At 43.8% G+C, this 14,623-nt stretch overlaps 2 protein-coding genes across 11 annotated transcripts in view; one reads left to right on the top strand and one right to left on the bottom strand.

The window, feature by feature from the left end:
* Positions 1-6,854, top strand: part of ASPH (aspartate beta-hydroxylase) — a 188,147-nt gene extending 181,293 nt beyond the window's left edge. For all 10 annotated transcript variants that reach the window (XM_075920632.1, XM_075920630.1, XM_075920638.1 and 7 more), the window contains one exon: positions 682-6,854. In XM_075920632.1, coding sequence (XP_075776747.1) covers positions 682-832 — 151 coding nt within the window. In that variant the 3' untranslated portion in view covers positions 833-6,854. The remainder of the gene's footprint in view (positions 1-681) is intronic.
* A 2,180-nt stretch (positions 6,855-9,034) lies between these two features.
* Positions 9,035-14,623, bottom strand: part of CLVS1 (clavesin 1) — a 119,134-nt gene continuing 113,545 nt past the window's right edge. Inside the window, exon 6 of the mRNA XM_006113635.4 lies at positions 9,035-9,589. Coding sequence (XP_006113697.2) covers positions 9,502-9,589 — 88 coding nt within the window. The 3' untranslated portion in view covers positions 9,035-9,501. The remainder of the gene's footprint in view (positions 9,590-14,623) is intronic.

A 14,623-nucleotide genomic window follows, 5' to 3' on the forward strand; every position in this document is an offset into this window, starting at 1 on the left:
CTTTCCATTATTCTCTAATGTGTACATGTCTGAAATGCAAGTAGGGGGCTTGATATAAAGAGGCTACATAATTGAGAACGGTAAATGCTCAGTGCTTCCTAGACTCTCATTCTTGCATATGCCTATATGCATACAAAGAGGGTGTGTCTACGCAGCAGGGCTTAACTCAAAATAAGCTACGCAAATTGGCTACGTCAACTGCATAGCTTATTTTGAAATTGGGAGCGTCTACTCGGCACTTATTATGAATTAAGAGCACTCTTCCTCCTACTTCCCTTACTCCTCGTACAGTGAGGGTTACAGGAGTCAGAGTAAAAAGTCCTCCAGCCTGTCAGTATTTCAACATTATTTCGAAATAACTGCCTGCTGTGTAGATGTGGACCTAGTCATTTTGAAATAATGCTAGTTATTTCAAAATATTTTTGCTGTGGAGACGTACCCAGAGAGAATATAAAAGTACAGCTCAGTTTTTGGAGCTGCATCAAATTGAACTTTTATAGTTATTTCATTCAGAGCTACGATACAGGCATCTCATATCTCTTTATTAAATACTACATTCCTTAAAGTAAAACCATGCTGATTATACCTTTTCCGTATCTCCAAAGCAAATACCTGCCCAGATAAGTGCTCACTATTGGGTACCCAAAAAACAATAATAAAGGATGTTCTTCTCTATTACAGAACCTGGGAAGAAGGGAAGGTTCTTATCTTTGATGATTCTTTTGAGCATGAAGTGTGGCAGGATGCTGACCGTTATCGGCTGATATTCATTGTGGACGTGTGGCACCCTGAGTTAACACCTCAACAGAGACGCACCCTTCCTGCCATTTAAGAGTAAATTTCTGATATAAGAAAAAGATGAGGTTTAATTCATTGGAGTTCGCGAATATAAATATACAACACTAACTTGGATTGCCGTGTGGAACAGGTCAGCCTTCTAGGGGCTAGGAGATGTGAAGAAATTGTTCCACATTTACTATGGACTTATCTCAAAACGTTCCATTCTGTTTCACACTAACATGGCACTGATCTAATGGATTTGCTTATACTCAGCCAAAGAGCTGAAAGGCCAGATTTTTATAATGAGGAATGTGCAAATGTTTGTGACATGTCTATGTGATATGTACCAATACTACAGACGTATATATGCACATAGCTAGTCAATCATCTTATTGGCTATGTTAATGCACAAATATCTGATTTGTACATGCACTGTTACCTGGAAATGATGCGTATACAATAGATGTGCATAAACATTTGCAAACAGCTAGTTTTGGAAATCTGTCATACAATTTCTAATCATAAATGTTTTAGGTATGAAACATTATGCATATAGGAGCAACTGTAGATAATGTGAATGGATTGTTTTATTTCGTATTTTTCTACATGAGTAATTGTATTTTTCTATCAGAGCTGTACATGGATCACTTCCTTTTGTGAACCACTAATTTTTTTAAAAAAATGTGTACAATAAATGCACCTTCAGCTTTTAGCAGGAGGAGGAACTTTATAGGAACAGATCTTACTTTTGCGAAGTGTGGCAGCCTCTTCTTGCCATCTGTAAATGTAGGCTGTAAGATGAGTTTGAAAACTGATATGCAATCAGTTGTTTTCCTACAGTGAAAGAGTTCTTTAAATCTCCTTCAGCTACAAGTTTCTTTTCAGTTCTAGGACCTGATCCTGGGAAGTACTGAGCATCTGTGATATCCATTAACTTAAGTGGGCCTTGCAGGTGTTCAGGAGTTCAAAATTTAGAATTATGTTAATTGCTTTGTTCCCTATCATTTCAAGGCCCTTTGTGTCATGCCATCTTCTGTCCAAGAGTTGGACACAGCTCCATCCAAGGTTAACTTCTAGATTGACCTGAGTGGTCATTCCTCAGAATAAGAACCTAAGCAGAAGAGAGACAGAATTCCCTCAGCTGGGAGCAAAGTTCTGATTTGGAATTCTGATCCTTGCCTGGAAGCACTGACTTTTTGCTAGAATGTGGTACCAGATAAGACGAGATTTGAGCACAGTTTTCTTCATTTTATTAATTTCCATGTCAGCAATTAGAGAGTTTAGATTTTTGTTCACTATATCCCCAGAGAAAAGAATGGGCTGCTTACCCTCTCCCCATCTTAGTCTTGGGAAGCATTCATATTGCAGTAAATTGTCAAATGTCTTGTATTACTAAGGTGCCTTATGGTTGTAACTAAGCACCGTATGCACATACTCGGATTTTGGATATTACTAGGTCATATAGTACCATATAACACATTGCATGTAACTCTTTTTTTTTTTTTTTGGAGGTGTGCACTTTTATTTCCTTATTTCCTGCAAAATGTAGTGGTCATGCACTGAAGAAGACTTCAGTCTCCGCTAAGTATGATCCAGAAAAAAGCTCGAGTGTGCTTTCTAACCTAGAGACAACTGTGTATCCACCTGAACAGAAATTCACAACTCTCAGGTGAATTATCAGGAGGTTCTAAAATAATTTTATTCATTTCACACTTTGAAACATGTAAAATGCTTATTGAGGGTTTAGTATACGGGCCAGATCCGGACCACCAAGTTGCTAGATCTGGCCCATGGCCCAGCAGGAGTCTGTCAGTTTCCTGGCCTGCCCCGCCCCCACGTACTGCTCTGAGCAGTGGGCTGAGCATGCTGTGGGTCTGTGGGAGGGGGATGAGAGGCTTTGTGAGCTGTCCCTGCCCAGCACAATCTTGCTGCTCTCTTTGGTCAAAGCTGCCAGGCGGCACATGAAGTACCCTCCCCCTGGGCTTGCAGCATTCGGAGCAGCACATGATCTCCGCCGGTGGCTCTTCTGAGTGGTGTGCGGGGGTGGAGCAGGCAGGGAACCTGCTGGGATATTGGCCAGGAGCCACTTAGGTAAGTGCCTCCTGGCTAGAGCCTGCCTCTGGCACTCCAAGCCCTCTCTGCCCCCAAACCTCAGCCCCTCCCTACGTCCCTACCCTATGTTACCCAAGCCCTCTGCACCCCCACTTCTGCACCCATAGTCCTGCCCAGACCTGCACCCCAGTCACCTGCCCCCAGTCACAACTCAAATCCCTGAACCACTGCTCTAGATCACAGCCCCCCCTACATCCCTTTTCCAGGTCACAACCTCCTCCCAGACCTTGTACCCCAATCCTCTGCCCCTGGTCACAACCCAAACTCCTGCGCCCCTCCTGCACTCCTGTCCCAGATCACAACCTCCTCCCATACCCCGCCCCCTCCTAATTCTCCTCCAGGTCAGAATCCTCTCCTGCATCCCAGACTCTGCACCCCAGTTCCCTGCCTCAGATCACAATCCACTCCTTCCCAGACCCCACACACCCTCTTGCATTGCAGTTCCTTACCCCAAGCTCCCTTCTGCACCCAACTTCCATCTCAGACCCTGCACCTCCTACTCCAATATCATGGAAGAGTGCAGCCCTTGACATCTTACTGAAGTCATGGAGTGGACCCCCATCAAAAATTATTGCCTACGCCTGGTTTAGTAGAACAGTGTACGAGAACTATTTATAAATGAAGTGCCCACTATAACTAGGCTTACTGGGATGCTAGTTGCGTGGCATATTTTGTGATACCATAAAAAAAAACAAGAACGATAAATAACTTTTTTTTTAAATTGATCAAAAAGTGTTTGGCTTTGAACCAGAATTGCTTTCTTTTAGAATATACTTAATTCACTTTAGACTACATTGCAGTTTGCATTGCTTGGATTTAAAACCCAGTCTCTAGAGGTATAACAGATGTGGTTTAGTTTTTAATTTGTGAAAACTCATGTGCTTTTCTTGTAGCTCCGATTGTTCCATTATTGTTTAGTAACATTTCTTTTCTCTTCCTCTGAAGGTAGATGTTTTATCATTTGATATTATGATTGGCAAATACATTACACTGAAGCTGCACCCACAAGCATATTAATGTTCATTAAATAGTGTGGGCTGCTATATTGTGCATTAAAAACTAGAGTGCTTGGAATGTGGCAATTCGGATCATGTGGCTTCATTATTAGTAGCTTCTGCTCCACTGAAATTGCCTTGCCTCTGTTGTTTTGATGACAGGGAAGAAAGAACGTTGTGCATCCATTAAGCATATGGAGGAACTTATAAAATTGTACAGTGTATATGTGACACCTCATTTTAAGCCTTTTAAGTTGCAAACTGATGTTTCCTTAGAAGAAAGAACCTTTCTACATTGGAAATTCTAATGAAAGAAACAAATGAAAATACTTTTTAAAGTGAAAAATATCCTTAGGAAAACATTTTGTCCTTCAGGTGATTTGACAGAGAAGTACCATACAAACTAATCATAGAACTGGAAGGAACCCCAAGAGGTCGTCCAGTCCCCATGCCCTCCAGGGGGAGCTGTGAGGTTCCATGGCTATGGAGCCTTGAGATAAACAAAGCGGTGCGGGCCCGTAGCCCACATTGAGAAACACTGATCTAGACTATCCCTGCTCTTAAATCTCCAGTGATGGAGATTCCACAGCCTCCCTAGAAACTTACTCCAGTGTTTAACTACCCTGACAGGAAGTTTTTCCTAATGTCCAGGAGCAACTGGTGAGGAGGACCCAGGAGGCCACCAGCCATGTGACACCTCCCTCCCCACACAGCCTAAGGAAGGGCTGGGGCAACCCCCCTCTGTCTCAGGCTCCACACTACCTCTTCCCCCAAACTGATGCAGCCCAGGGACTGGTATGGGTCTGCCCCCCCCCCCCCCCCCCACTCACTGGCAACAGCATGGGAAATGGAGCAATGCAGCCCTGGCTCGCTCTGCTTCCTGCCAGGAGTGTGGCGGCAATCCCACCCTTCCCCCAGGTGACATGCCTGGGAGAGCAGAGTGAGCTGGGGCCATTGCCAGTGAGTGTGGGGGGTTTGGACCCCTGCTAGGGACACCAGGCCTCCCCGCTAACCCTCCCACTGGCTGCTGGCCCTTTGCTGCTCCTGCCCATGGTGGTGGTGGGGTGGCACATGCTGCCTTGCGCCCTTGTATGCATCACCCCTGCTAATGTCCGGCCTCAATCCCCTTTGCTACAGTATAAGTCTATTGCTTTTTTCCCCCCTCATCAGAACTTGAGGAGAATGATTTCCCCCCTTACTCCATGTAACAACCTTGTAGGTATTTGAGAGTTATTATGTCCCCTCTGTCTTCTCTTTTTCCCTAGGCTCTGTTTGTCAGAGGCTGGGTATAGGTGACAGGGGAGGGATCATTTGATGATTCCCTGTTCTGGTCACTCCCTCTGGGGCACCTGGCATTGGCCACAATCAGCAGACAGGATACTGGGCTAGACGGACCTTTGGTCTGACCCAGTTTGGCCGTTCTTATGACTAAACAAACCCAGTTCTTCTAGTCTTCCCTCATAGGCAGTGTTCCCTGTAAGCTGAGTGCTTGGGCAGACACTCAGGAGAGATTCAAATGCCACCCAGGTAATTAGCAGAGCACCCTTAGCTGGCACCATGTGTGTGTTTGTAGTACATATCTGCACACACTTTGCCACACACAACACAATTTATTTTGCGCATGGATGGAAAAAATTAGGGGGGAATGTTGCTCATAGGTCATGTTTTCTAGTCCTTTAATCATCTTCTCCAGTTTCTCCACATCTTTCCTGAAATGTGGCACCCAGAACTGAATACAATACTCCAGTTGTGGCCTAATCAGTGCAGAGTAGAGAGGAAGAATGACTTCTCGTTTCTTGGTCACAACTCTCCTGTTAATGCATCGCAAAATCATGTTTGCTTTTTTCGCAACAGTGTCACACTGTTGACTCATATTTAGCTTTTGGTCCATTAAGACCTCCAGATCCCTTTCTGCCGTACTCCTTTCTACACAGTCGCTTCCCATTCTGTATGTGTGAAATGGATTGATTCTTCCTAAGTGGAGTACTTTGCATTTGTCCTTATTAAACTTCATCCTGTTTACCTCAGAACATTTCTCCAGTTTGTCCAGATCATTTTGAATTATAATTCTATCTTCTAAGCACTTACAGCCAGCTTGGTCTCCTCCAGAAATTTTATAAGTGTACTTTCTATGCCATTATCTAAATCATTGATGAAGATATTGAACAGAACTGATCCCTTCAGAACCCCACTTGTTATACCCTTCCACCATGACTGTGAATCGTTGATAACTACCCTCTGGGAATGGGTATCCAACCAGTTAAGCATCCACATTAAAGTAGCTCCATCTAAGTTGGGTTGCGCAGTAATTTTTGCAGGGAGGCCACTTAATGAAGTTTGCAATATGGTCATGGGCCAGCTCTACCCCCTGGAAGAGGGCCTAGGGTGGAAGGGGTGGGGCTGGGACTAGCCTCTCATGAGAGTAGTTTGAGGCTGCAGGCTCTGAATTAAATATACAGCAAAGGGCTTGTGGCTCCCAGCCTTGCCACTACCCCATTGCTTGGCAGCTGCCTGGGATTACTTCAGCTTTTTAAAGGCTCACTGCTACGGCTCCTGCCAAGGTAGTGCCACAACTGGGAGCCGTGAGCCATTGAAATAGGATCCTGATGGCTGAGCCACTGCCTGGAAATTTGCTGGCACAGGCAGTAGGATATAAATAGAAAATGGCCAGATCCAGTCCACTGGATCAAAGTGTTAGGTAGGCTGGTTCTGGCCCCCGGGCCACATCTTGCCCAGCTCTGATCTAGGTTGTATTCCCTAGTTTGTTAGTGAGAGAGCCATGCAAGATTGTATCAAATGCTGTGTTAAAGTCTAGATAGATATACCACATCTACTGCTTCCCACTTATCCACAAAGCTTGTTATCCTATCAAAGAAAGCTATCGAGCTGGTGTGATATGATTTGTTCTTGTAATATTTGTATTGTATTGTACCAATAAATCAATAAAACATGTTTCTTTTTCCTGTTCATAGTTATGTACCTAAGCACAGAGTTAAATGAGAGCCACCATCTTTTATTCATGCACTGATATATTGAGATATATATTACAGGGCAATAGAGAAGTTTATTCATGTCACCACTGTATGTAATAGTCATAACTTCTTAATGGTCTCTAATCTTTTCTAGAGGCTGATGCTCACTCACTAGGAATTCAGTGGCACTCAAAATGTTTGAGCCGCACGACTCTTACTGAAATAAACTCAGGCTATTAAAATGTATTGCAGAATTCCGCAGATAAGATTTTCTCAGTTTTCTTTCTCTCTACCTCATGACTTACAAAATGTTAGCACACTCTTCTTCTGAGAGCATCATTTCAAAGCCAGCACAGGTAAGTGTCTTATCTAGGAAGACACTAAAACAAGGGATTGAGGCTATCTCTACCCTAGGAAACTCTTTTGAAATTACTAAATTCGACTGAAGAACTCCCGATTTAACAAATTCGAAGTAGCATGTTCTCACTACCTTGGACTTAGTGCCCCAAGCACTAGACTTAGAAGCACTCTAAGGAGCTGCAGGAGGCCTCCCAGAGGCCAATAAGTTTCAATTAGTGGCACTGGAGCATCCACACTACCGTCATTTCAAAATTACGATTTCAGAATTAGTATTACTCCTGATGAAAAGCAGGAGCACAGAGTTCAAATTCCATGGCCTGTTATTTTGAAATAATGGGTTTGGTAATGAGGATACATCTCTTATATATTTGACTTTGGAGGGGTTTCTTTGAAATAAGGTCCTAGTGTAGACCAGGGCTGTGAGACATTACATTACAATTTCTATGGAAGCCAGTGCTTTGTTAAACTACTTGCCAATCTGCCTAGTGCATTCTACCATGGATTCTCATGAGGGGAAACATCCCTAAGCTATATGGTTTCAATCTTACAACATGCTGTGTTCTCTGTGATTCTGGGCACTCCTGCAAAATGTGTAGGGCCCTCAATACTTGCTGACATCTGCATCACCTTGCAGAGCTCCTACCACCCTGCAGATCAAGCCCTATAATCTACCCCATACTTCTGAGAAATATAAACCATACAGAAATTGTACTCTTTCTGCAGTTATTCTGCCTGTACCATTAGTAGCTTTATTAATAGCTCTTAATCCCTACTTGTGTGTAATAGTGTCTGACAGACACCCCCATCTGGCCAGGTGTAAGTGTGATATTCTATGTCAGTTAGAGGTGGCACATTTTGCTTTCACTCATTAGAGATGACTGTGTCAGTTGAACTACATCATCACATCAACGTACCACTCATGAGTTATGTGGCCCTCCCTAAGGCACGGTTAAAAAGAATATTATGCTGTCTACTGTCAATGCATGTTGTGTATCTGACTTACATTGCCTTATTTGACACATGGGCACGGAACGCTTGTCCTAATAAAAGCTACATAATACAATGAATGGAAGGTAAAAAGTGCATGCAAAAATCTGTATAACTGTTTGAGAAAATAGTCACTGCAGATGAAATTTCTTAACAGTGGATTTTTTATTTTTTTAATCTATTTCCATTTCAGTGTAAGGATGGGATTCATTTTGTAAGTAGAGCATAGAGAGAAATAACAAACTGATCTTTGGCATTTCAGTTCTACATTTCTTTTCTTCCACATTTCCTTCCAGTCAAAGCATTATTTTATATAATTCATTCTAAGAGTTCCCTTTCCATTTTAGCCACAGCCTTCATCCGCAATCAATATATGCCTCTGGCTACACCTTTTGCTGATTGCAGGAGGAAAGAGGGTTAAATGGTTTTGCAGAGCTTTCATTTGCAGTAGTGACCTAAATGAAACAATCTGGATTGAGCCATTCATCACCAGTGAATGTTTCCAGTGAATTCTTCCCCACCCACACACACACAAGGCTAACAGGATGTTGAGCTGCCTGTGGAAAAACACATTAATGAAATTAAATAATCACATTTCAAATTGTGTGTGTCTGCTGCCCACATAGCTCATTACATTTATCTGACAGTTTTATAAAAGCTTCATAAATAAAAAATAATCTTTGCAGGTACTGAAATAAGTGAATCCTGCAAGTAGCCGGGGTGATATCACATACTGTAATGTTGAATAACATTATGCTGGTGATGTTGTGGGTAAAAAAGAAAAAAAGCTTGTTAGGGATTCAAAGGTATTAGAGATGTTATCTCGGGTCTCTGAGCTACATTAAACCTAATAATTAGACTGCACGCGATAACTTCAAAATACTGTACTTTAAAATGCACTTAATCTAAACATCATTTTAGGAAAACTGCAGCGCATCCCAGAAAAACCTCCATCTGTGCATCATTTGTATGTGTACAAAGGAGTCTGTCCTTCACTTTTCAGTCATTTTAATGTTGCAAAACTAAAAAGAAAAAAAATAAATGAATAATTTGTTTTTTACAACTAGACTCCTTACGATATCTGAGTTAGCATCCTTCACCAAAAGAAATCTCTGTGTAGCTTTGGCTGAACAGACAGGGGGCTTGTGACAATTGTTACTTGGTCTGGAAAAATGGAGGTCCTGTTTTCAAGCAAAAAGAGTGTGTGTGTTTGTTTAAAGCGTGCTGTGTGCTTTGCAGGTTTCTGATGCTGTTGAAGTTTGGCAATACGTTTGTGAGAGTTGGTAATGCAGAACTCAGTCTAGAGCCAGTAGAAGTTGGGTGTTCTCGCTCTCACCCAGTTCCTCATGTTTCATCGTGCCAGGTTCCACCACAGACTGAGACCTGAAAGCAAAAACACATCCATGCTAAGTGAGAGTGAGCAGAAATACTACCATCTTCAACCCACCTTAGGCTTCTTCGGAATATTGTGACCTTTCCTTTTTCTATGGTGCTCAAATGAAATGCATAAAAATACTGGGTTTACTATGTACAGTTGATATAAAATAATTGGAAAACATACATCTAATTGTGCTCCCAACATGGCAGGTGTTCGGTTTAGTTTTATGAGAGCAGCCCTTTCCTTAGGAATATTCCATAAGTGAGAAGCTCCCTCCTGAGATTAACTTGATGTCCCAGAGAATGAGCTCTCCCTGACAGAAGAAAGGCACATGGTGTGTATAGTGCATGGGAGGGAATAGGAGCCACAATACAGGCAGTCCCCGACTTACGTCGGATCCGCACTTACGAACGGGGCTTTCTCGCCCCGGAGGTTGAGGTAGCGGATTGCTACCTGTGAGCTCCGGGGCGCGAGAGCCCCGTTCATAAGCTGCTCCGGTGCCCCTGGTCTGCTGGAGACCGTCTCCAGCAGACCAGGGGCACCGGGCGGGTTCCCGCGCTTCTGAGGCTTTGCCAGAGCAAAGCCTCAGAAGCGCGGGAACCGCCGCTGCTGCCGCTTGAGACCGGGTGCCTGTGGTCTGCTGGGGACGGTCCCCAGCAGACCACAGGCACCGGGACTGAAGCCGCAGCTGCGGGGGGAAGGGGTCCCGCGCCTCTGAGACTTTGCCAGAGCAAAGCCTCAGAGGCGCGGCACCCCGCTGCCGCTGTGGCTCTGCTCCCCGTGTCCCTGGTCTGCTGGGGGGGGGAGCTAGTGTGCCCTCCCCCCCCGGCAGACCAGGCTTTTGTTTTGGACCCTGGAGCAGAGCAGCTGGGGCGCTGCGGATTGGTCCTGCAGCGCCCGCTCTGGGCACTACTGGACCAACCTGGCAGCATCCCAGCTGCTCTGCCCCAGGTCCTGATTCAGCCGCTGCTGGTCAGTTTCAGCAGTGGCTGAATCAGGACACCTGGGGCAGAGCAGCTGGGGTGCTGCTGGGTTGGTCCAGTAGCGCCGAGGGGTGCTACTGGAGCAACCCAGCAGCACCCCAGTTGCTCTGCCCCAGGCGTCCCCAAGTCAGCCGCTGCTGAAACTGACCAGTGCTGACTACAGGAAGCCCGAGGCAGAGTTGCTCTGCCCCAGGCTTCCTGGAATCAGCGCTGATCAGTTTCAGCAGCAGCTGACTTGGGGAAGCTTGGGGTTCTTAAGTTGAATCTGTATGTAAGTCAGAACTGGCGGTCAGTTTCAGCAGTAGCTGAATCTGGACGCCAGTTCCGACTTACATACAGATTCAACTTAAGAACAAACCTACAGTCCCTATCTTGTACGTAACCCGGGGACTGCCTGTACATATATGTGCATATGTCATCCTGCGCCCAATGACTAGGCCTTTGCTCCTGCCCCAACCTCCCTTCAGTCTGAGGTAACATAGCCTGACTGTACATTGAAAGAGCACTCATCATAATATACTTGCCCACTAGATACACTGCAGGGCAGTCGTTCACCACATTCAAGGCCACTGCATAAACCCATTACAATCCTCAGCACATTAAAACAACGCAGACAGGGACCCAGTCTCAGTGTTATCTGTGGCTTGGCTCTGACACTAATCATTGGTTTTCCCTTTGTCTTCATCAGACGCAGCTTAGTACCGCCCCTCTTCTCGCCCTCCCCCGCAAAAAAAATGTTCAGACCTTTCTCTTGAGCTATCTTTCTAATACTTAAATCCTGCTTAACCCCAGGGCAGAGTATTGATTTAAACAATCAGCACAGCATGCCTGATCTCAACAGCACTGAACAATCACAACAAAGAACCAGCCCTCATGTTTGGATTTTTTGGTTTTCTAAACGCAACAATTTTTATTTGTTGGCTTACCTACAGACAGCCCCCCCGCAACCTGAAGTAAATTCTTTCCAGCAGCCACACACGAAACCTCAGACGTACTCACCCAGGAACTATCCCTGCAATGAACCCCACTGCCAACTCTGTCCACACATCTATACAAGTGACACCATCACAGGACCAAACCTCATAAGCCACCACATCAGAGGCTCCTACAACTGTACATCCTCTAATGTGATCTATGCCATCAAGTGCCAAGCAATACCCCTCTGCCATGTGTATTGGCCAAAATGGACAATCTCTATGGCAAATGATAAATGGACACAAATCAGATATTCAAAATGGTAACACAGAGAAACCCATAGGAGAACATTTTAACTTACCTGGCCATTCCATTAGTGGATTACAAGTAGCCATTCTTCTACAAAGGCATTTCAAAAACTAACTTCAGTTCAGAATTGGCCTTCATATGCAAATTTGACACTCACTTTCATCGCTTGAGCAAAGACCTGAACTGGCTGGGCCATTATAAAACCTGCTTTCCTTATATTCAACACCCAATTGACATCAAAAGCTAAGTTTGGGACACTTCCAGCCAACTCAATTAGCCTCATTAGCACCTGCACTACAATTGACAGATACTTCCCTCCCTTCTTTTTCTGTTATAAATTGTAAGGGTCCCTCCTTTTCTGTCCACTTTGCTTAGCTGGGGAAGTGAGTTGTAACCACAAAGGCCTACTCGTTGTTTTTTTTTTATTTTGTTGATGTTGTGTATTGCTTTTGTTTGTTTCAGTTGGTTGGTTTAAGGAAGGAGTTGGGAAGAAAACAATGAAACAGTTGTTTATGTTCTCAGTTTTTTTCAGGTACATAGACTCTGTTAGTTAAAAATGTAGCTCTTAAATGAATGTTGTCCATTTACACCAATGAAAATGTCTCATAATGTTCTAGTTTTCATAGCAGCAAGATGACCATATTTACCAAAGGGAAACTGAGACAACTAATCAAGTTGGCATGAGCCAACCAGATGAATGTCCACTTTTGCCAAAACAGTCATGATAGCCAGAAAAGGGCTTAAAATTGAATGTCCCAGTCAAAACGATATGTATGGTCACCTTAGGGCAGCAAGATAATATGTTGCTCATATTTATAAGATGGTACAAATTGATGGAAGGTTTGTAAAATGAATGCATTAGTGTTTTAAATACAAATTGAAATGTTATATTCTTTATTTACATTTCCTAATTTTAGAAAGATCATAGAATCCTAGGGTTTGAAGTGACCTCAGGAAGTCATTGAATCCAACCCCTGCTAAAAGCAGGACCAATCCCAAATAATCAGCCCAGCCAGGGCTTTGTCGAGTCAGGACTTGAAAACCTCTAGGGATGGAGATTCTACCACCTATTCCAGTGCTTCACCACCCTCCTAATGAAATAGTTTTTCCGAATATCCAACCTAGACCTCCCCCCACTATAACTTGAGACCACTGCTCCTTGTTCTGCCATCTGTCACTACTGAACAGCCTCTCTCCATCCTCTTTGGAGCCTCCTTTCAGGAAGTTGAAGGCTGCTACCTAATCCTCCTCGCTCTTATCTTAAGCCCAAATCCCTTAGCCTCTCCTCGTAAGATTATTCCTCTAATAAAGGGGAATAATCACTTCCTTAGCTCTGCTGGCAATGTTGTTACTAATGCACCCCAATATGCCATTAAACTTGGCTACAAGGGCATACTGACTCATATCCAGCCTCTTATCCACTGTTATCCCCAGCTCCTTTGCTTAGCTAGTCAATACCCAGCCTGCTGCAGTGCATGGGATTCTCTGTCCCAAGTGTAGGACTCTGTACTTGTCCTTGTTGAACCTCATCAGATTTCTTTTGGCCCAATCCTCCAATTTGTTGAGGTCACTCTAGACCGTATCCCTACCCTCCAACATATCTACCTTCCCCCTAGCTTAGTGTCTTCCACAAACTTGCTGAGGGTGCAATCCAGCCCCTCATCCAGGTCATTAATAAAGATGTTGAACAAAACCTGCCCCAGAACCTACTTTGGGGCACACCGCTTGATATCAACCCACCAACCAGACATCGAGCCATTGATCGCTACTCTTTGAGTCCAATGTAGCCACCTTTTTGTCTACCTTACAGTCCATGTGTCCAAGCCATACTACTTTAACTTGCTGGCAAGAATACTGTGAGAGACCGTATCAAAAACTTTGCTAAAGTCAAGGTATATCACATCCACCACCTTCCCTGTATATACAGAGCCAGTTACCTCATCATAGAAGGCAATCAGTTTGATTAGGCATGCTGTGATCTATTACAGACTGCCTGCTTATTGATTATAATACGATGCACCTTTAAAAACCAGTTAAAATAAACAAACCACCTATTTTATAACAATGAAACTCTCTCTCTTGTCTCCTGTTTCAGGGCCTATTTCACGACACTAACAAATGCTTTCAAACCATACAAATCAGTTATGGCTTAGATGTGCACAAATTGAGTGAACTCTGCATTTGTGAATTCTATGCTCAATTTAATATTAAAACTAGGATTCACAGTAATTTTTTTTTTCAAAAATGTCAAAATAGATGAAGGCATATTGATACTTGCTTCACAGCAATTCTGTATCAATCACTCATTAAAACCTAGCAATGGAATGTAATCAGGTACACTGCCCAATTGTATCTATAAATTGTAGCTCCGCTACTTAACAACCAGTTAAAGCCACTTTGATTTTAACTGTTCAACGAGCAGTGCAAAATTTTTAATTACAGTAGATGAGTTTACCTTGACTTATACCATTAAGCCTGATAAAAATCAGGCTGTTTTCCTATCAGCACAATGCAACACTCATAAGAACATAAGAATGGCTGTACGGAGTCAGACCAAAGGTCCATCTAGCCCAGTATTCTGTCTGCCGACAGTGGCCAGCACCAGGTGCCCCAGAGAGGGTAGACCGAAGACAATGATCAAGTGATTTGTCTCCTGCCATCCTTCTCCAGCCTGTGACAGAGGCCAAGGACACCATTTTATCCCCTGGCTAATAGCCTTTTATGGACCTAACCTCCATGAAATTATCTAGCTTCTCTTTAAAACTCTATTATAGTCCTAGCCTTCACAGCCTCCTCTGGCAAGGAGTTCCACAGGTTGACTACACACTGTGT

This window comes from Pelodiscus sinensis, chromosome 2 (genome assembly GCF_049634645.1).
Source record: "Pelodiscus sinensis isolate JC-2024 chromosome 2, ASM4963464v1, whole genome shotgun sequence".
In the NCBI taxonomy this organism is placed as follows: domain Eukaryota; kingdom Metazoa; phylum Chordata; order Testudines; family Trionychidae; genus Pelodiscus; species Pelodiscus sinensis.